Raw genomic sequence first — 23,461 nt, forward strand, 5'->3', positions numbered from 1 at the left:
ATTCATACATTATTCATACAAATACACTTGACTGTCTCTGATCGCTAACTTTGACACGTATGTACATATTTGAGCACTTTTAATAAAGATATAAAGTTTTTTGTATGTTTGCATGGAGTTAGTTGCACTACATGAGTCAAGATATATGTATGTATTTTCTGTCCTCAGTTATGGGAGTAGTCCRAAGTTGAGATTGATACTCATCCTTTATTTATGCTGCCTTTCATTTCTTTGGTATTTTAACTTTCTGGATTACTCTGTAAGTTCCAGATCTCACTTTTTAGTATTTTCAAATGTGTTATAGTGCACATTAGGAATATATTTTGAACTTGTCTCTCTAATTATACAATTGTATCCAATTTACGCAGGAATATGTATACTATTTTTAAGTCTTTAAATGTTTACATTCCCTGTAAATTGTACTGTTATGAAGGACCCTTCAGAGAATAAACACAGGGGATTATACTGTTCCGTTGTGCAGTTTTGTCAAAATATGGAATTTAGTTTAAGAAGCCAGCRACTGTTTTTTGAAGTGACACAGTTGTCTAAGCTGCTCGCTCGCTCTCTCTGGCATCCACAGCTTAAGCCTGTGCATATCGTGTCAGAAGAGTGACAGGTGAGGGAAGGTAGTGCAGCAATCTCTCTTGTAAAATATATGAAAAGTATTTCTCTTGACACTTGATATGCTGCTTTTAGTTCCTGAGGAAAACGAGTGTCCGTCTGTACGTTCCTGTGAACCTATCCCTTTCAGGAGTTATAAAATACTCATCCAGATGGCACCAAGTGTTTACGCAGAGGCCAAGGCTTAAGTCAGTCACAGACAGACATACCCAAGACTTGCTTACTAAACAGATAATTGAAATGTTGGCTCCCAGGTCTGGTTAGATGAAGCCAAAGGAAGCTCGCACACGAAAGCAGCGGAGTGCAGTGTGCGGGAGGAAGTTGCAGATTCAGGCCCAGGCAAGCTCCATGGTCACTTTTGGCTGTTCCCCCAGTAAACAAACAGCAGCAGCAGATTATGCAGCTCTCGTGTGGTGGTTTCTATAAGTGTTTGTGTAAAGCTAAAATCGTAATTCATTTTCTGCAGTATTGCTTAGAAAATACTTTCACAGATTCATGTTATGTAATACTTACAGTGTAATTATTTGGCATTTATACTGAACTCTGAAGGGGTAACATATGCTGTCCGTATGTTTTTACTGTTGTAATGGGTAACAGTATTTCAGATGTTCTCCCTGAAAAATCAAGTGCCGGGTTTTGCCTGTCTTGGCTCACGCAAACGATTTCTTTCCTATGCAACACTGAAAAATAAGATATGTCCTGTGGATAGCTTCTGTTAGTTAAAAAGGGGTAGCCCCATTAGTAGGGGTCTCAGCTACTATTATCCTCTCATTCTTTTTGCGTAGTGATGTAAAGTGAGGGCGAGAGGCATACTAGTTAACTAAAGAGAGTACAAACAGAAAATTATTTTATATTTTCATTCTAAATCTTGTATTTTCATATATATCCCTCTAAGAAGAAGCTAAATTTTAACTATGTGAGCTTTTTAATGGAAACTGTATTAATTTCATGAAAATATTGAACAGTTCTGTTCTTTTGCATTAGCTATCATGATCTTTAACTGTCACAGTAGAACTTGACTTTTTTTTTAATGCTTTTTAAGTATGGAGGCAGATCCTGTCAAGGTAACCGTTTAGTGAAATAGAAGATGTTCCAGAATATTCAGTCCTTTTTTTAATCTTCTTTATGCAAATAAGATTCATGTCTTGGCCTAACAGAAGATTTATGTTTTTCAATAATTTGCAGTCTGCAAAATTGGCATGAATATGATTTATATGTCCTTCATTAGAAGAATGATTTAAGAGGTTCTCTATACTTTTTTATTAAAAGCAGGCATCATGTAAAGAATCATTTCAAATGAATTTAAATTATACTTTTTTCACTTAGAAAATAAACCCATGTCTAGTAAAGGTGCTGGATTCATAAAGTATGAACTTCTGTGAAATTACTCTTCCAGTTTCTCTTTGAAATGATTGTCTCTGAAGTAAATTAAAACAAATTTCAAGTTGAGTTACCAGAGAGAGATGTAGATATGACCAAACYCGAAGAAAAATGAGATTAGTGAGAAATCTATTTTCTGTTTGCTTCAGTAATATATTATCATGAAAATGTAGCTGATCACATTTTCATGCAATCTGAAATATTTATTGCTAAATGCTGTCTTTTTTCGCACTGAAGTGAATGTGTTGGCAGCAGTTCTGAAAGCAGAAGACGTAGCCTATTCCACTTCAAACTCAAGAGCAAAACAGTCTGATTGTTGCAGTAGTGACAAACCCCTCAAACAGGGGGTCCAAATCTTTCAATGCACCAACCCCATTTACTTCAGTGGGGATGTGAGTGGGACCAGATCACATTAGGAAATGCTGAAGATGTGGATATTTGAAAGAAGTGTTTGTCAAATTTCCCTCACTAAAATGGTAATACAGTAACAAATTGAGCATTCATTTGTGAATTTCCTGTGACATTTTTTGCATTTTAGCAAAATTCTGTAACAGCAAAGTGTGTCTACAGGCTCTGTGGGTTTCTGTGTGCGTAGTGATGGGCAATCTTGTGGTTGAGAAGAGGAAAGAGTAATAGTCATATTTAAGATCTATCTTTTCCTCACCCACCCATTTGGGCTACTTAAAAGAGGACAGTGGGATACAGGAAAGAGACTGCCTTGAAGATACCTGGCAAGCCAACACTGTAGTGACCTTGACTTTGGGTAAGGTATTTATATTTTGACTTCTTTGCTTGCTGAGGATAATCCCCATTCTTAAAAGAGAGGAAGCCACAGATTTCCCTGCAATATGGTGGAAACAGGCCAGAGAGGGAAATATCCTCAGCATATGTTAGAAGGTTCACAATGAAAATTGTGACCTGCACAGTAAAATTTATTGCCTGGTAACACCTCCAGAGGAGCAGATGAATTTAAGGCATAACTAAACTGCATCTTGATGCATCTTGTCTGTTTTCGTGCATCCCTGGGGCATCCTTGCATGAGTGCAGCAACAGCAACCCTGTCCATGCTTTATGCAGTATTTGGCAGACTGGGGAATGCTCTGTGATTTCTCAGGCTGCAGCTGTTTACTGTGATCCCACATGATATTGCTTTAGGATTCTTCTTGAAATCAGTGGTTGCTTTTTACCTGACTATTGATTAGTGTGATCTGTACTTGTGGAGTTTACAGAGGAAACGTTATATACCTGATTCATCAGTGTGCCAGAACTTTCCTTTATACTAGTGAGAACTGTGCATTGAATAGCTAGGTCAAGTCTCTGCAGTGGGAATCGCCCAGCAATTCACTTATAAAAGAAAATTCTACTGTTGATTTTCTTATGTACTGTTTCAGTAGAACTATACCGCTCTGTTTATAAACATATAATTTCCAAACTGCTTTGCCAAATACTATGACAGATGAGTCTTTTTAAAATAGCAAGTTGTAAAAATCACATATTCAGATAGCAAAAAATGACCTGTTCTTACATTGCCACAAGAAATGTTTCTGCATAGCTAATTTAGGCTTTGTCTGTGTCTTTGCTTGACTTACCTCAGTAAACTTCATGCACTTTCTCCCTGTCTAGTAGCATTTATTCCATAAAAATCAAGGTCATATGTGAGCCTGAATTCATAGTGAGGAAAAAAATGGATGAAATCAGTTTCATGTATGGGAGATGATAGAAAAAAAATCTATAAAGGTCTATGATGAAATATTTTTTGTGCCTTAATGAGACCTTTTGTATTACAATTAGCATTTGCATTATATATCTAATTTGTGTTGAGAAGGAAAGGCTGTTGTGTTCAGTATCTATTTCAGCAACACTATCTAGCAGTGCAAAAAGCAGCTGTCTAGCCTTCTGTTTCAAAAACTATCATTACTTTTGAAGTAACTTTCAGAATACTAAAAATATACTTACTTGTATAATACTTGTTGAATATGCTTTTGGCATCAGCTGTAAGCTTCCGGGGGAAGTAATAGGAATAACAACTTTAAGTGACTTCACTCTTCCACTTCAGCGGTTTTGTTTTTTTTAATTGACCAAGAGGTCATGATAAATGCTCTGCTTTTGTTCAGAGTGTGTTCTTAGGCAGTTACTTTGAACTATTAAATTATGAACCAAGTCTCCACAGTGTCTCTGTAGACATTTGTCTTCATGTAACAGGTAATTAATTTTTTTTTGTATCTGTATGGTCACATGACAGGATTTTAGCCCTTCTCCTGTAGTGCACAGCTCTGATACTTACATGCCAGCTAGTACACTTTAAACTGATACCTTATGAAACTTAAAACAGTTTAACTGGCTGGACTGTTAGTTGATATTTCTATCAGCTACCTTCCAAACACATTTCACTTCTTCCATCTCAAGTTTAGTAACTCTCATAAGGTTGTATCTCCAGTTACTTGCCAAAAATGTTAACCTAGAGCACGTTGTCTGCAAATTTTGATAATCATTTTGTATTGTCAAAGATTAAGATGGTTAAGATGGTCAACAAAGCATATATCTAATTATTTCATAATAGTCCTGACATTTTTATGATGTTATAACTACCTAATAGTTTATTTGCTACAGATATTTACAATACGAGATGCAAATTATTTTAAAACCTCACTTATTCTACTGTAACATTTTTTAAATTTACCACTTTTTCCCCATTCCTTAGACTAAACCTTAGTCTAAGTTTTGATCATCATTTTGTTTAAATATCTGTGAGCTTGCGCTTCCAGGAATGCCTGCTTTTTCTTTATCTGACTTCACAACCAGTATATTTTCCTTTGCCCAAACTTCTCATTACAGTTTACTTCTTCATAAAGGAATTCACAAGTTTCCATTCTCAGCTTCTTTTTCAAGATTGTACAACCCTGTGTTTGGCTGTAGATCATGTTTTGTCTCTTTTTGTAGCCCTTCTCACTCACTGCAATCTTCCTAAGTTTCAGGTGCACCTGAGCCCACCTCCAGCTCACTGGCTTTTCCCCCAAAGCTGCGCATTAATGTTTGAAACATATTTCCACTTCATGTTCATCAAGCTTCTTCAGGCACATAACTCCAAGGGGCTTACCTGACCAAAGAAAGACACAGGCAATAAAGACTACATATGTTATTTTAATTCGCTTCTCCACAAAGTACTTAGAAGGGCATCATCTTCCAATCTCAAAGGTGGCCTGACAGAGTCAGGAAAATCCCATGTATATTAGGCCGTCTCTGTAAGGATGCCTTATATTTTCCTGTCCAGCTGATGCCACTGGAATAGTGCTGTTCTTATATCTCCTTTTGCCTTGTGCTATTCCTACACCTCCTTTTGCCTCATTGCCATCCCCATGCCATTGCCAGTACAAAACTACCTGAGTAAAAACTGACGCATAATGGATCCTTTTAATTGCTTTGGATGTTACCACTCATGTTTACGTGGGAAAGTAGTACACATGAAATAGATTGCCTTTGGATATAAAGATTTTCAACACAATCGGCAGTATATTCCGTAAAGCCATATGACAGCATATATTCTATTTCTTTCTCTTTCCATCTGTGGTGGTGGGAAGTTCTTTTGAGGGGTTTTGTCCACCAGCTGTGCCTTCTATAATTCAAGGAAGTGGAGAATCTGATCGTTGATCTCCAGAAGTTAAGTAGAGAAAAGACTAAGTAGATACTTTGGTCTGCCTTCTTACAAATACATACTCCTTTTCTGTGATGAACTTTTTAGCTCATTGCCAAGTTTTATAGTCATTTAACTGGTGATGTTTTACTTACCCCTTAAGAGAGATTTTGCTGTTGAAAAGGTTTTTCTTTCATTCTTTCTGCAGGTTTCTTTGGGCAGTGATTAAAGGTTGTGGTTAGTTTTATCAAGGATCTCATTCAGTGAATGGTGAATAGTGATGGTGTTGCTAATTCATTACCATTGCTAGGTTATTACAGTTTTACAGCTGTGTTAGTTAACATGGTCCATGTTGTCCTATCACTTTTTAAACCAAAGATCCCTCTGAAATTAGTGTGAACTTTTACCTCAATTTCAATGTCAGGATATGGCTCCTTGTACAGTGCAGTCCTCCCTGCCTAGTTACCAATTGTAAGCAGCTCTCCTCCCTTTCCTTGAAGATAAACCTTCTTATCTGGTTCCTTTTTCTTGACAATAATATTATAGAGAGAGAAGAAAAAGAATAAAAGTCTAGAATAAAAAAAGTTGCCTATTAATTATCATTTTTGTGCAGATATATTTTTGTAGAATTCTTATCTCCTTGGAACCTCATTGTACAGATATGTGAGGCTAAGTATTTTCGCCTTCATAAAACAAACGTTGCAGAGTTTCATCTCATTCGCCTACATCAAATTGTCACTAAAAATGAAATATTAACAAAACAAAACTCCACCTCTTCCTGAATTCCCAGAATTTCTCCACAAAGATAGAATATTGATAATAGTTAGGCAGTGAGAATTCTTAGCAAATTTTCAAACTACCTTGGAGAGAAAAAAATAAGATTTACTGAGCTCATATTCACATATTGCTTTATAAGCAATGTATAAGCTACATAACTGCACTGTAATTAACATACTATGATTTATTGAACACAGTATGGTTTTCATTGTCATACGTATTCTAGCTGCATAAACTTTGGGAAAAATAAAGGAAATAAAAAGTATGCAGCAGTTTTGTAAAAGATCCTATATCTTACCTCATTAACATTATAAATAGAAGTGAAAGAAGAAATGCTTTGTAGTGAAATAATATCTGAGGTATTCTTCTAGTTTCAGTAGTTGAAGGTGGAGAAATGATAAGAAAAACTCTTGAACTGAGTACTTTTATTTAAAATTGAAGCCAGACTTCATTTTAATCAAGTGATAATGTCACTTGAAGCAGGCAATTTTGACATGATCACATTACTTTCTCAAGTTTATCGTGGGAATTAGAGATCATAAAGTTTTTGAAGTTCATTTTTGGAAATCTGGACTTTTTTGTTAAAATATGATTCTTATGGGGCCTCAGTTTATCCTTATTGGGGCAATAGAGTACGGATGCATACCTGATTCTAAATAAGGAGTTCAGAATTTCACCAGACGTATAAGTAGAGCTGAAGTAATAACTGGATCTGAGAAGTTTAAATGATTAAGAAATTAATATTTCAAACTGTTGTTAAATAAACTAAAATTATTTTTGTCATACCCTATAAGAGTATGCAATATTGCAGTGATTTTTTTTTAAATTATGCAAAGTAGAACAGTTCTGTATTCTTTGCTGATTATATCAAAGCTCATTTCATACTTTTTATGACTAAAATGGAAATTGGATAGCTTCCCCAAAGTCATTTTAAGAAGTATTTATGTTTCAGGATGACTGCTAAAGCAAGAGGGGCATTGTTCCAAGCACAAAGCTGTTACTTGATGGCTTTATGATTATATTGTATGTTAATCAGATATAAAATTAAAGCCTCAAAGCCTCAAAAACAGTCTCTGATTCTGTGACTGGAAGGACAGATCCTTGCACTGAGTTTGAAAGGAAGGCTCGRAAGTAGAGTGCATATTGAGATACCCAAAGCTCCTGTGCCTGGTCAGGGGAGAGAGCAAAGAGGGGGCTCAGAGGGTTTTGGAAAGCCCAGCCGGGCACACTGGGAAGACTGCAGAGAGCTGATTCTGACAATAGAGTAAGCGTAAGGCCTTCTGCTATATTTAGGCCACGTGAGCATGCCCCCTTCCTTTCCCCTTTCCCTCCATTGCCTATATTTGAATTTGAGTTGTAGAGTAAGTTGTCATTCATTTAATATAGCTTGTCTATTTTCTTAGGGCATCTTAACTTGAGAAGATAAGTAACTGTTCATATAAAACCGTAGCTAATTATATTTATAACTATGCTTAAGTAGTGCTGACTTACCTCTTCTTTTCCAAGTGATTCAGTCTTTACAGGGAGGAATGTGATTAATAATTACTGTTCATATTTTTTCCACTCTTCAGTATAACATCACCCTGAAAGAGATTATTATGGATAACCTATTTTTATTATTAGAAATAAATGCTTTGTCTTGACATCTGGCTCTTTGGCATAGTCTCACTTGTATAGAATAATGCAGGCTGAAAATAGCATTGAATGTTATATTTGTTTAATGTTTGTGTTTTCAGGGTTTGCCAGGATTGGAGGGTCCCCAAGGTCCACCTGGCAAAGAAGGTCAAAGGGTGAGTAAACTCCGTGAACAACTGGCGGGTGCGCTAACTGTCCTTGATGTGTTACTCCTTTCTAAGCACTAATAAAAAATTGAAAGGTAGCAGCTGAGTATGAAGCATGCTGACAACAAACTGAGCTTTGACATTTGAGGTTTCTCCTCAGTTGAAGGAGATTTAACAATTTAAACCATCTAAAATGTTTTAATGACTGATGGCACAGATGCAGGTATTGTTATTTGCCCAACATGTTTCTGCTGTAATTTTAAATGAAACAATAATAAAATTGCTCCGAAGTTTTAGTTTTATTGCACAAATAGACCATACCTTACTATATCTAGGATATATGAAAATCTGAATTTAAGGTTAACAGAAACCAGAACTAATGAGCCAATTTTTGTTGTAGTTGCTACTATGTGATTGTCAAGGCCTAGCATACATATACAAAGAAGAGAAAAACAATAGGAGAAAAAACAGTTGAGATTTATGCCCAAGACATGAAATAAACCTTGGTTATTCAGATTTTTAATATAATGAAGTAGTTGACTGGTTTCTCTTTGTTTCTTATGCTTTTGCTTTCCCTGACTTACTGTATTTGGTAGTTCAGTAGAAAAGATACTGATATRATGGTATTTATTGATCTGATACCTCAGGAAATAATTTGTTCTTGAGARCCCACTCCTAAAAGTTTGTGAAGATACTCAGACTTAAACGCTTCAATATTTACCCAAATTAAACTGAGCCCAATGGGTGGTTTTCAATTTTGGTCCCTCAATAATTCTTGGTTAATTTAGGCATCATGATTTTTAGTATCTGAGTTAAATTATCTGCAGTGAAAACATTTAGTGTCATTCATCATTGATCTTAGTCAACTACAGTGACTCCTGATCAGTGGAATTATTAAAGGCCAGTTTAGTAATTCTAATAATAGTAATAATATTGACATAAGACCAGTTCTTTAAGAAAATGAGTAATGGCCTATAAGCCTCAAAGCTATATTGTTGTTGTTTCCTTAAACAGTAGCTTGTTGTTTTCTTGAAGTTATAAAAATAGTACTAAATTTCATTTAAGTTAAACATTAATATTTGAAAGCTGAGGTTTTTTAAATTTCAAAGTTAGGATAGAGAATCCATTCAAACAAAGACAGCAAAGCAAGGGTGTAGCAGAAGTTATGTAGAGAATATAAACATGGGATTATGGATTTGCTGTTAGGGATTCTATAATTGTTATGACTTACTGCTATGCATTTAAGAGATATGAGGTGCAAAAAAGCTGCAGATATCCAGTTTTAGCATGTTTTTCTGTGGAGTACTGAATGTGCAAAAATACACAGTTTTATGTTTCTCCTTTGGGAAAAAGTATAAATATGACTGTGTTTTAGAGACAGATATCTCTTTGAATTTCTTAATTTTCTGAGGCAAAGGCTCTGAGTTAACATGTAATATTATATRTAATGCTGGATAAATGATTATGGAGATGCTTTTTTTCCATTTCGCAGTGGAAATTAGGGAGTTGATAAATTTATAATGGTCATTTCCTGTTCATACATAAAATTAAACTGCTGTTGTATGCCAATATATGTATAAACAGGAGTGCTGATTGTTTTATAATCTCAGCCTTGCACACAGTTGCCTTGAGCCAAACAATGGGAACAGCAGACTTTAGAGTCTCAGCATCTGTCTTTATCTTTCTACCAGTGAAACGTTCACAACAATACTCATGTTCTTTTTTTAATATTCTACTAGCCACCACCACTGCCCAAGAATTAATAACTTAGTTTGCAGTCTTTATTCAACTCCCATGAGGATTTACATTTCCAATACATTTAATTACACAGTAACATACTGATTTTAACAAGATCTCTGCTCTGTTTAATCACAAACAGGGCAGGACGCATCTAATGTCTATTTAATATTCCTTTTTACTTAATTATAGATGTCATGTTCCCCTGTTCTACTTGCAGCAGATCCTCCAAATCTTGCATATTATATGAAGTTAATAGTTTTCTCATGGGCTTTCTTTTGAGCATTAAGGCACCATATTAAGTGTATAACTACCTGATGATTTTTCTCCAACATGGTGTCCAGATGTAAATTTGCTGTTGTGTTCATTCTACAGATTGAAATTGTAACATATTAAAAAAAWTTTTTGAAAGTATCTATTCAGTTTGGATGCCATACTTTGAGAACCCTGATTTTTGTATACTTTTCATTTGCATAGTACTTGACATATTTAAAGTTCTAATTTCCACTTATTTCAGCAACATTTTTAAGTGTTCAGCACTTTTGAAAATTAGGCTTAATTAGATTAATAGGGAAGGCAGACAAGAAATATTAAGTGTGTAAGTTAGAAGCCTCTGAACATGCATAAAAACAAGATCTAAGGAACTGAGGAAAATCGACAATGTTAATGGTGGTGTGTCAAAAACTCAAAGAAACATGTGGAAGGCTCATGTTAGAGCTAGCGACTTAGGTAAGAGAGAACATARAATGAGATAGAAAGGGAAGAAAAAACACCATGCCCCAGTGGGTTGCTCTCCTCTTTGACTTGGCCTGAGCTATGCATTTTCATTTCATTTTCATATTGTTTTGAAATGAGATTTTGTTCAATGTCATCCAAGATCACAGAGTTTAATATTAGAACTATCAGCAGGTACTGAAGATGGGAACTAGTCTCAGACTGAACCAGTCTGTTGACTATAGAAGGAACCTAGGGCAAATATATTCCTACACATCTTAAGAGGAATAAGCCTGGACAGTAGTGTTTCTTTCACTTCACAGGAAAAATCTGTATCAAAACTTATATGATATAATAAATAAATACAAATTATTATAGAAATACAATAGATATTTATATATAATTGTATGTAATTATAATAAAGATAAAGAATAATGCTTTGTAGATTCTTAGTTGAAAATTATGCCAAGCTTGAAAAGTTTATTGATATATATGTGAAATCTGTTAACAAGTACAAATTTACAATCTCACTGAATAAAATGATTTTTTATTTCAAGAGCAAAGAGATATCAATGCATTATTTCAGATCAAATCTTAACAGCTTTTGTCCAATGGATAAGTTATAGATGCAGTTACATCATATAATTTGAGTCAACATGTGATTATTAAAATCATAATTGTGTCRCTTTCTGTGTCTTGATGATCTGATACATCACTATATGATCATCCTGGGATATGATCTTGCTCCTCAGTCATTGAACAGTTTAGGTTCTTCTGCTTTTAAACAATGACACACAAATAACTTGACAACAAAATTTTATGATAAAAGTGTGTGAAATGTCTTGTGTCCAAGTTGGTCCTCCTGGATGCTTTGCAGATCTCCCAAAGGATGAAAGAGGTTGCAGAAAAAAGTGTACACTAATGTGATATGTTTACAGAAATGCAGTGTAGGGAGATCATTCAGAATGAGAGAGATGAAACCCTGAAAGCTTTTTGACTGGATCTGTGCAGTGTTACAGGATCCTGTATTGATATACATGCTCTATTCTTTGTCTTCTCATCCAAGAAAATCCCAAACCCACTAAAAATTTGAAGTGGTGCAGTTATGGAGAAGAAAAAGAGGAATTCATATGCATATCACTTCTTTCATATTGCTGCAGTAGCCTAACCCATAAAAATTTCTTTTCTGAATAAAAAAACATGTTAATAGTCCAGTATTTTGCAAATGTATTGGTTGTATTTATCACAGTAAACTCGTTAGCCCCCATTCTTTCTCTAGTCATGCAACAATGGTTTGGGCAAAGGAAAATAGTAGAGGAAGACATATAGATATAAACAATAATAGAGGGAAACATTTATACCTGTCTACAACTCTAGTTCTGTTTTGTTTTAATTGTTCAAGCAAGGTTAACTTTGATATAAAACGTTTTCATCAATACAGTGTAAAAGGCCCTGGTATGTAATCTTTTCCAAAATAAATAATTCTTATCTTTATTATATTGGGCATTTTTACTTGAATTGCTATCTTTTATTTTCTGGAATGCTAAGAAATAGCTGACCGATGCTAGCTGAATATCCATACAGAAAAAATAACATTACTCATCAAGACAAATGCTTTCAGATATAAGCAGAATGCTGTTAGTTTAAATTTTTTGTCTTTTTTTGTCACCAGTAATTCACATATTGGTATTTCTTTCTAAGTAATGTTGCTCTAGAAACCAAACTGCAAAGTAAAAAAGTAAAGATGTTAAGCATTACTAATTCGGAAGATGTTATGCTATTAATCTTTGCAATAAAATGTAATGCATAATTCCATTTATATTTCAGAGGCATGTAATATTAGCCTAGCTAATACACTTTTCTAGGAAAGGCTTTAGTGGGTTTGTAGAGTAGACACCAGACCAAACCAAAGAAGAAAAAAAGTGAAGTTGCTACAACATTTTCTTCAAAAACTGATGTTTTTCATTTTTAATGTCTTATGCCAAAAAATCATACTATGCTTAATTAATTACCAAAATTTATGTTCCTATACCTCTTTCATACTCATACTGTACTCTTTTCAGATTTGATTATTTGTAAGAGTGTTTTTTTCTCAAAACAAGTAATATATTGCAAGATCTTCCTGTCATGCACTTTCCAGAAGTTGAACATATTTTCTAGAATTCATTGGAAAAAAAAAAAAAGCTTACACATTTTCCTTGCATGTATTGAGTATTTTTTCTTTACTATTTATTTTTAAGTTAGCCCAAGTTCTTAGAGCTGTAAAGACAAGTTTTTCTTAAAAAGCAGTATTCTATAGCTTTCATTATTTGTAACTATGTAATAGAATACCTGTCACATAATAATACAGAAGATCCTGTCCTGTTCTAAACTGAGCAGTACATTCCAGTTGACAGGGGGTTTTTTAATTGCCTTTTTCCAAGGTGAGTGACATACATCTCAAGCAGTCCTCAAAACTTTGCTGTACTTAAAAAAAAAAAAAAGACCGATGTTCCTCCTTCCTCTACCGCTAGTGAATTTGTACAAATTTTTGGTTTTGYCATCTTTAGTGAAATGGATTATTATGCGTCTTATGTTAGACATGGGGCCTTGCTAAGCAATATCCTCTGTTTTTAATTCTAGTCACTGGGAAAAATGGGCCAGTAGAGATGGCTACTTATTCCCTCTTGGTCATTCCTGAACGAGAGACGCTAGACCCTTCTGTGGATATTGCCTTCGTGCGTAGTTTTACAATGTTCCTCCCGATGGCTTCAGGCACTCAGAGCTGTATATTACTGCTGCAGCAACTTGGTACTATTATACCAGTGTTCAAAGTTATATGAGGAGCTTCAGAAGGTAATTAGATGTCACCCAGAAAAGTCCATGGTCTGATATTACTGACCAAAAAACACAGAAAGTTTGGGGGCTGATCTAGCATTGCATGGAATTTAAACCACAGTGGATCACTGTGTTCTCTCTTCTGGGTTCCTGCGTTATGCTGGACATTGTATTTCTCTCAGTATCCCTGTGCTGCCACAGAAATTCTGTTGAGCTAAGCATATCTTCTACAGAAGTAGTTTCCACCTGAAAGACATCAGCAAGACACTTGTCACCTTGACTGTTCACTGTGGTGTTTTCTAGTCATTCTCATATTTCAAAATGTTCTTTTTATTTTTCACTTGAGCAGTAGCTTCAGCCTCCAGCAACTGTTTTTTGTTATACCTGCCTGAATAACATTAAAGCACATTTTATGTACATTTAATTTTTTCTCTGTAATCAAATCACCTTTCCATTTATTTTCAAGTAAATTGAACTGAGGTACTTCAGTTTCCCATGTAAGGCATTTTCTTCTGGCCTTAAATTTTTTTGTCATGTTACTGTACTTTCTTCAAGCTTCCACTGTTTATAAATACAGACTGTATTGAGTTTTCCAGACTCTGCCTTCACTGTGTCAAATGCAGTGAAGTGAAATTTTTATTTCCAAAGTAAAATTCCAAAGGTTTTGGAAATTAATGATTTCTCAGATAGAAATTTTTGTAGCAGAGWTTCTCCCTGAACTTGATACATTTTTTAAAAATTATTTTTTCTGAAAACACTATTTAAGTTTTTATATATAATTTTAGTGAATTCCAAAAATTCTCTTAATGCCAAGCTACAAAGCAACTTCCTGATATTTCTGCTATGAAATCTAGAGATGGTTCATTTTCATTCTCAATTTTAATTTAACTAGCTCTAGACTTTTCTCAGCATAGCTGCCAACAACTTCATTTTTATGGGTTAATAGGATTTTTGGAAATGTTTCATATGTATTTAAACTGACTCATTCTCCACCTTGGTGGTTTCCTTGGTTCTAATCAGTTCAAAGTATTTACAAATCTTTCTGCCGTACTGTAGCCATATTCTTGACTGTTTATTTCTAGGGAAGTTGCAGGTGTCTTGAAGTAAATATTTTTGAAACAACTTCCTCATTTGCAATTGTTGTGTTTATAATATTAATACTTCACTTAAGAGGAGGTTATTGTTAGCATTATCTTAGTAATAAATTAAATGCTTCATAAAACTGACAGTCCTTTGGGATGTCATATCTAGTGTTTCAGCAYTGATCTCACTAAAACTGTGTTTGGAGGGAGCTTGTGAAATTACATTACTTGCCTTATGTTAATGCTTGATTTACTCTCTGAGATTACAAGCTTTTCTACCAAGCACAAATAAAATTATGACACATTGGAAAATCTTTGTAAATAAATAAATGTGGGGGTTAAATTTTCTTGATTTATTTATTTAAAGTGTTGTACAAATATCAAAATTTATTTAAATTCAGATTGCATTTATGTGGTTTATAGAACTTTTACATTTCTTTGACATAATTTGTCTTCTAGTTCAGTGACTAAATGTCATATTCAGCCAATTGTAAAACAAGCTTTACAGAGCAATGATAATAATTGCATAGCAGGTTAGGCTCCTGGCTCAACACAARCAGTGTTTTTCACAGCTACAGCTCTGGGATTCTGCAATCTCTTTTAATCTTCTCAGTCCTTCCTGATTTTGATGTAAGCTGGTTTAAGTATGTAAAGCTGCAGTCTGATTTCATACTTTAGTTGCAGTGCTGTAGATTCCTTCACTCAGGTCTTTAACAGTACAGAAATGGTTAATGTAAAAGAGGGAAATAATGTTCAGTTTTTCTACTAGAATATTTCTAAACTAAAAGCAAAGAACCACAAAGACAGGACACAGATGAAAAATGTATATTTTTGCCACTTTGGCATTTAAAAGTGAGAGGAAAAGAAGCTGTAATTTAGAATGTTGAAGACAGATTTGTCAGTTAGAAAATGCTTTTCTCAATTTTTAATTTCTTAGTCTAAAAAATCTAAGAAGAAATGTAAATGTAGTTGAAAAACAACTGCAAGTTCATTTAATTAAAAATCACTTGTAGGGATTTTGAATTAAATGCACTTTGTAATGCATTTTAAAATGCACATTAAAATGCACTTTGTATTCCAAATGTACTTTTTTGTGAGTACAATTCATCAAAAACTGTGACCCAATTTTTTGTAGGGATTTGGTGAAAACAGAGGCATTGGAGATTTTAAGTTGCAGAATCTTACTTTCTGGCACTGCTACCCCTTGTTTAAGGACTTTTAAAATGTTTATTAAATATATATGAAGAATAATRTATAGTCTCCCTAGATTATCTTTTTAGCATTTTATAAATACCAAAGTAATGGAACCAGAATTTATTGGAAATCGTTCCCAAAATTAGAGCTAAGGCTGAGCAATGGAATGCTTCTGTATTAGCAAAGAGTTCCCCAGTGACTGTTTTCTTCCAAAACAGTGGTATAGGATCTTGTTTGCTCTTTTCTTCTGTGAGCCATTTGCCTGTGAAAGGCTTTAGTGGGATATGAGGCATACACTTTTGCTTGTTTTTTGCAAACAACTAAAATTTTTGACTTCTGACCTTATTTCCTTTTAGTTTATTCATGTTTAAAATTAAATGTCAAGGTTAATTTGTAGTATACTGGTTGTCATCATATGTCCTCAAGGCCAAGATTAAAAAGATAGAGGAAGGAGTTGTACATTTAAGTCCAGATACTGTATTGGGGTTCATTGACCACAGGCTGAATTCCCAGTTTAGGCGACAGAAGAGCCAAGCTGTGAGACTTTTATGCATTAGTGCCAGAACTCCTATTAACAGCAGTGGTGCAGAATCAGGTGGTTAAATGTCAAATAGATGTGCACTGTTCCGTAATTACAGTTCCCTCTAACTGTCTCTGTTACAGTCAGAAAAAAAGAGTACACTGTTAGATGGGTGTTTGCTCTGACTTTTTGTGATTAATTCTTATCTTCCTTTTCCAATTACCTTTTGAACTGGCTTTCTCTCTGATAGTCCATGTGACATCTGCCTTAATTCGCCTAATATGGCTGTTGGACAATCTGTTTATGTTAAACCATGCAGCAGAGAATTGTCACCAGTTTTGGGCTGGGACGCTTTTCTCCTGGATTAGAGTTGGCTTATGGTAGGCTCTGCAAGCTCCAGGTAAGCAGCCATGAACACAGAGTCATGAGTACAGACAGCCAGGGAAAATGGGAAGACAAAGTAAGATCTTTCCTTTAAGCAGTGCTAAGCTGTTACATTGACTTGTTGCACAGGTCACAACCTGAGAAAAGCACCTTCTATGACTAGGTTGTTAGAAGAAAAGGAGGTATGTCGTGGCTTTTCTTCCGGTGTTAATGGAGGAAAGTATTTTATGTTACATGTAGAGATCAGTTCTATTTATATGGGTTAGGCATGTTCGGAGAATGTCCGTTGGGTTAGTTAGCTCAGAGGACTGAGGCAAAGGAAAGCCCCTTGTGTGTATTTGTGTATCTTGAATTAGCATAGGCACTGACGATTGCCAGGCTGCATAGTGGCAGCTCTGGGCATGTAGAGAAACAAACTTAATTACTCAGAACTGTGCTTGCGTGGTTGTGTTTCTCAGTGCCTAATGGGCTGACGGGGTGTCCAATGGATTGGACACTCTGAGACATGAGTCTTTACTTTCCACTTCATTCCCTTTTTGGGTGTATTTGTCACTTTGTCAGTCTGCTTTTCAAGTTTATTCCCAAGAATCTTAGTTTAGCTTGGCAAACAAGTTGACATAAGCCTCATTTATCTTGTATAGTACCTAAAGTAGTTAAGACTTTAAAGCCCAACTTCCTACTTTCTCTAGTATACTAGTTCCTGTTTTGAAATGTGATGATGTGTTTCAGAAACTGCTAATTAGTTATTGCCCTTGAAAATTCACATAGGCATTTTAAGAACTTTTCCCTTCATACTCATGTGGGTTCTTTAAATTCTTAATTMCCTTTCATAAATCATGTCAGAGTTCATATGTAACTCTACTTATTTTTATCCTAAAATAATCTGCAGTTTATTCTAGACACTTAGAGTAATCTTACTCTTCTATTCTTAGAAATATGTGAATAGATAGATGTAGTATGATACAGGAGAAAGTTACAATAATTCTTCCATTATTTATTAGGCCTGTGGTAGTGCCCAGAGGCCTGTAGTCAGAATCAGAGCACAAACGTACGGTAGGATGCTCAGAGCCTCTGTTCTGAAGAGCTTTCCATCTAGTTTAAGGCAAAACTTGCCGAGTCTTTTTGATTAACAGAGGGGGTGAACAAGAGAGGAACAAAAAGTTCAGTTGGCTGCATACTTCAGCTAGGTGCTCAGCTGGGGTTTGCTGACTCCTTTATATTAATTTTAGTATTTTGTACTGTTTGCCTCAATCAGGCAGTTATTATTTGAATGATTTATGTGTGTATGAGGGCTGAAGTTTGTCCTAAGGAAAAGAGGAAAGTAGCCTACTGTGAAATTAGTTCAGGACAGGCATTTCATGAGTAAAGGGCCTGGGACAAAATATCAGTAACATTTAGATAACTTCTTATAGATAACTTCTTGCATACAACAAAAATGTATGCAGCCCAAAGGAAATGTCAGCAACTGTTACGTTTTTATTTTCTTTAGATACTATTCTAAATAGTCTCAGACAACTTGTTGGCACTACTTTTTTATTTTAAGTCAGGTTAGGTGGTATTGCATTTTTAATATAGATAAAGCAAGTGTGTGGTGCCTGGAATATTTATTTTTGTTTTTATGTTTTGAGGTGTTTTATTTGCTCAAGCGAACTCAACTAAATAAAGGTAATGAAATTCACTTTAATCATTTTTAGGTAATGTGTGCAGCAAAAATGATGCTATGTGACTGGCCAACACTTTTTGTTTACTGCACTCTGTGCCCATCTGCTTGCAAAGGAGCTGGGGAGCAGGATTTCTGTGGCCTCCTGTGGCAGCCGCCTGCCCCATGCCCTGTGGTACGGTGAGGAGTGCAGCTCCCAACGGCCACTAATGCCCGCTTCTGAGAAGGGGGCTGCAGCTGTGGCTCCCCGCTAAGGCCTCCCCATGAACCAGGAAGGGCATGGAGATACTTTTCCCTCCTTCCTTCTTGCCAGAAGAAAGACTCAGAATCAAATTTTAGCTATTTGGTCACAATCTGGCTCATGGTCTGCTCAAGGCAAGACTTTAACGGGCTTCTCAAAATTTTTCTATTAATTGCTTTAATATTATCTAAACAGAAAGTTAAACCGCTTTTCACTACTTACAATTTTACCATAATATATGTTTTAATTTTTCCGCACTGCTGCTGGAAAGTTGTGGAGAAGCAGGAGTGTTGGCAAGTAGGCGAGGCCGTGTGTGTATCCATAAAACTGAAATCTCTGTATCTGAAAAGCATTGCTACAATCATGGCCTTTTACATATTTCTATGTTAAAATTCAATGTGGTATAGTTTAGAAGGATGCTTATAGAAAAAAAAAAAGTTTTGTTCCTCTAGAAGAAGCTGATGCTTCATTTCAGAAAAACATTTTAATTATTTTTCTAAGTTTATAATGATCACTGCATTGGCCATAGTACTGTTGTTTCTTAAAGCTAGCTGGTTAGATGGTTCTTATGAGCTAAGAAAAGGGCTAATACCCACTACACTATTTGCATATTGCAAAACAGCTCAATCAAAAATGTTCATATTTGTAAAAGTATGTTTATGGTTATGAATCACTAAAGAAAATTGGTTTTGTACCTTTTACAGTGGCCACAAATGTAGAAGGAAAATGAAGAATATATCATAAAAACACATTATAGAAACATATAACTTGAATTCTTAGAAATTTTCCCTTATAGTAGTATTTTCATTAACTTTTGCTCTTCTAAATATACAGATATGTGTGTGATTGTTCTACATCTTTTCTTGTACATATGGCATGTACTATCAAGTCTAATAGTATACTGATTGAATAAAAGGTAGGGAAAGTTTTTATTTTATGTTTCACCAGGTAAGTGTTCTAGTAATTAACAAATGACCGAGAAAAATAACTACACAAATATATTTTTGTTTTTCATATGATTTCCAGAAAGATTTCTGCTCAGTTTTGACTTTGCAAAATGTCATAAATCACATTATAGCTCATCTTGTAAAGAAAAAAAATGCCTTCCAAACATATTCCGTGTTTTCCTGTGTAATTTACACCTCATCCACAGTTGTGTCTGCCAGTCAAAGCCCTGCCTCCTTTCCCTTGACACTTCCTTGATACTTTGTTTAGACTGTTGTGATTTTAAGTGTCATCCTCAGTATACTTTAAATAAGTCCAAACAGAAAAAAGAAGGTGTTTCAAGAAGTCAACAGTATAGATCATTATCACTCAGGGGAACTATTTAAAAAGTATGAAACAATTTATATTTGTTTATTACTTAGGTCATTATATTTCAGTCTGTTCTTCCTAGCTTCTAATGCAAGTTTACTGTTTTTCAAACGCGCTGGGAAGCATTAATTTCCATCTGTATTTCTGAACTGGAGATCAGTCCAAAAGCAGCACATCTCAGCTTTGGGAGTTATACTCTAAACAGGAATTTGACATGAAGGATCAAGGCCCAAAGCAGCCTCCTCTGAAGTTTCACAAGCGTTTATTCTGGTGGCACTGCTCGCTAACAACGGACCCTCTTCCTTCGTGCCTCTCCCACTGTTGTGCCCTGTTGCGCCAAACCAAGTGGTTACTCAGTGAACTGAATCGAGGGACTGATCAAAGTTAAAAATAATTTGTCCTGCTGTGGTTGATCACATGGCTGCGTGGACAGCATTATCCACACAGCGGAGGGCATGTCACAGGCTGGGAATGAGTGCCTGTGGTAGGGGGCAGTGCAGCCTTGAACCAAACGTAGGCACCTCGCACCGCAGTTTGCTTCTGAAAATTCACCCGGAGCTGCCCCAGTTATAGCTCTGCATGTGCAACTACCAACAGGATTAAACAGCTCAGCGCGTAACATATGTCTCAGCTAGTTAAGACCCAGGAATTTAACACTCCAAATATGCTGAGTTTTGGTTTTTTTTCGCACTGCCCTTAAAACATACTGACTGACTGAGGACCTTCACAAAACGGTGATAGCAGTGTACATGTTGTATGTCGTAGCCCAGTGGAGGGAACGTTCCCCCACAGACCTAGTTCGGTTCTTCCTTCACCTGGAAGGGCTTCAAATCCCTCTCTCCTGCTTCTCAGGAGCTTCCTGACGTTTAGGCAATAGGTTACGCTTGTGAGCTACAGGGCATGAAGAAGAGGGATTTTCCACCCTTACTTTTGCCATGTTGTTTATCTAGAATATAGTTTAAGATCAATGAGAGGCAGAGCACGAGAATAGTTTTCTGCAGATTAGAGCCCTGTAAAGACTGAAGCTGGGTTTCCCCTCTCTGCTCCTTAGATTACTTCTGCAGTTTGTGTGAGATTGTCATTTAATAAAATACAGAAGTAGGGTTAAACAAAGGGACGTGAGCTGTCAGCCAGCATATTCATTTTTTAACTTCTTAAGCCAAGTTTTCACCAGAGTATCCCTCTAATGCTTTTTATTAGTTTAGCTTTATCAGATGCAAGGGCAAAATTTAGTCTTTATGGATATAACACTTTTTTGTTTTTTAACCATGACGCCTAGATATTAGTTGTTCTCAGCTATTGTTTCTAAAAATGTGCTTTAGATTTCATTTTGGCAATAAAGATTATTTAGAATAAAGAATATTCAGATACAATTTCTTTAGATATCATCAAGATGTTCTGTATRTTACAGCACTGTCAATATGCATTCACTTCTGAGACATGGCTTTAAAATGTTACAGTGATGCAAATATACTGTTTGTTATAATTATTAAAAACAGTCCTAAAAGTACTAGAAGTAAAATACTGTTGCAGTGACTGGTATAAAGTATTCATTTTGGAAAGTTTTTGATTTTTTTGCTTGTAAGCACAGCAATAAATCTTCCTTTTAAACAAAGTTCTTATTACAAATCAGCCATTAGCTTTAATGTTTATAAACATCTGTTTTTCTTTTGGTTTCCAGGGAAGACGAGGAAAACCAGGACTCCCTGGAAAACCAGGACCACCAGGACCTCCTGTGAGTACCTAACAAGGGGAATGGGAAATTTTCACTCCAACCTAGGATGATGAATTTTGTTAGCATTCATATCAGGTTACCTAATAATAATTATACTTGAAAACAATTGATCTGTGTTCACTCTGCTGTGTCAGACAGCCTCCATTCCCAGCCTTCTGCTACAGCAAAGGCAAAAAACCTGGGACCACAGATAAGAGACAACATAGACCAGTACAGGATTACAGGATAGAAAGAGCAAGATGCAGACTGCAGTGGAAGAAACAAATTGTCTGGCATTTCAAAGAAAGACTGGCCATATATGCTAAATGTGAATACTGTGCATTCGTTCAGTTTACAAAATGCATGATGCTCTGTTTAAGATGGGATAATTTCTGTCTCAGAGGGGTAATTTGAAAGATGAAGGACCGTATGAAGCATGTGCCAACTGTCTGAATGATGGGGAGGATTATACCCAGCACTGGAATGAGCAATCAGCTGTAGATCAAATGAGTTTACTGAAGAATTAAAAGATTAAGAAATACAAAACTCTATGAAAGGATTTTTAATGAAGCACTAAAGGTTTTAGTTCAGATCTAAGAGCTTTTGGATTTGCGGTTTTCTTTTAAGAGATACATGATTTCAAATTTGAAGTCAGGCATGAGTCTGAGCAATTTAGTCCTTGAGTGAATGCAGCCTTTGATAGAAGAAGATTTGATCATATTTGTACCATTCCCTATATATGGTATTGTTAAAATGCTGTCATGCAGAAACATAAAACAGCTATTTGCTTGTGGATTAAGTAAACTGCTGCTGCTTCCCATTCTTAGTTTCAAACCAGGTCCTGTGATTCCCTTTTCTGCTTACCTGAAATAGATGAAGGCCAGTAGTCTATACATCAGACCATTTGACTAATCTACTTCAACCTCGCTGCAAGTGGAAACTTTTAGTCTTATTTCTAGAGAAGAGAATAGTGGACTGCAGCATGAAATAGAATGAGTAAAATGAAATAGATGTCATTTATAATTATCTGAAAACAAAATAGTGCAAATTTTATAATTCTATAAATCATATTTTTCCCTATTTTCTTGCAAAATGTGTTTAGAAACACATTCCTTAGAGAAGTTTATGTTGTTTTTCATTTATCCTGCACAAAGCAAAATAGTCAAAAATCCCTCTCTCTCCCTCTTTTCCTCTACATAGCCATATTGAAGCCTTACATATTTGAGTCTTTTGTACAGTTTGGGAATCCTCACGCCAAAATGCAGACTGCAGGAATCCAAACAAAGGAGCAGTGCAGTATCTTTCTTAACGCAAATACCAAAAATGATCGTTAAAGGAAAAAAGATGAACTATAGCAGAGGTCAATGTTAGACCTAACCAACTTAATTTCCTATGAACCAGTTTAAAGCTGTTTCTCACTATAGAATTCTGCCATCAGAGCTTTGCTGGCTGGTCAGGCATGTGAAGATGCATGATCTTTCACAGACATACCAGAAATCTCTAGCGGAAGCAAAACTGCATTTTTATTACTGAAACCTATTTCAGATTTGCTTACAACAATGCAAAGCTCAACTTTGTCAGAATAACAGCATCCATATGATGAGTTCTGTATGGGTACAGTATAGAAGTGCTACATATCACAGAAGCATTCCTCAAGCAGTCATAGCCTAAATCTTGTTTAGAGGTATTTTTTTCTAGTATAACTATTCTGATACGATGCTTATTTTGGATATGCCTACACCAACATTTTGTATTCCTCTTCCAAGACTGAGAATGTAGCACATATGAAAAGCATATAGTAAGCAGTAATACACATTAATGTGCATTGGCAGTATCACCATAGTTAAAGTGCTACAGCTTGTACATRCTGACAAGACTTTAACATGATTTGTCA

The 23,461-nt window shown here is 35.4% G+C and overlaps 1 protein-coding gene across 1 annotated transcript in view; it reads left to right on the plus strand.

Moving 5' to 3' along the window:
* The window catches only part of COL19A1 (collagen type XIX alpha 1 chain), a 233,994-nt gene that overhangs the window by 134,996 nt on the left and 75,537 nt on the right, over positions 1-23,461 (plus strand). The window contains exons 20-21 of the mRNA XM_026090007.1: positions 8,146-8,199; positions 21,535-21,588. Coding sequence (XP_025945792.1) covers positions 8,146-8,199; positions 21,535-21,588 — 108 coding nt within the window. The remainder of the gene's footprint in view (positions 1-8,145; positions 8,200-21,534; positions 21,589-23,461) is intronic.

The sequence above is a fragment of the Apteryx rowi genome, unplaced genomic scaffold (genome assembly GCF_003343035.1).
Source record: "Apteryx rowi isolate R43461 unplaced genomic scaffold, aptRow1 scaffold_84, whole genome shotgun sequence".
Classification (NCBI taxonomy): domain Eukaryota; kingdom Metazoa; phylum Chordata; class Aves; order Apterygiformes; family Apterygidae; genus Apteryx; species Apteryx rowi.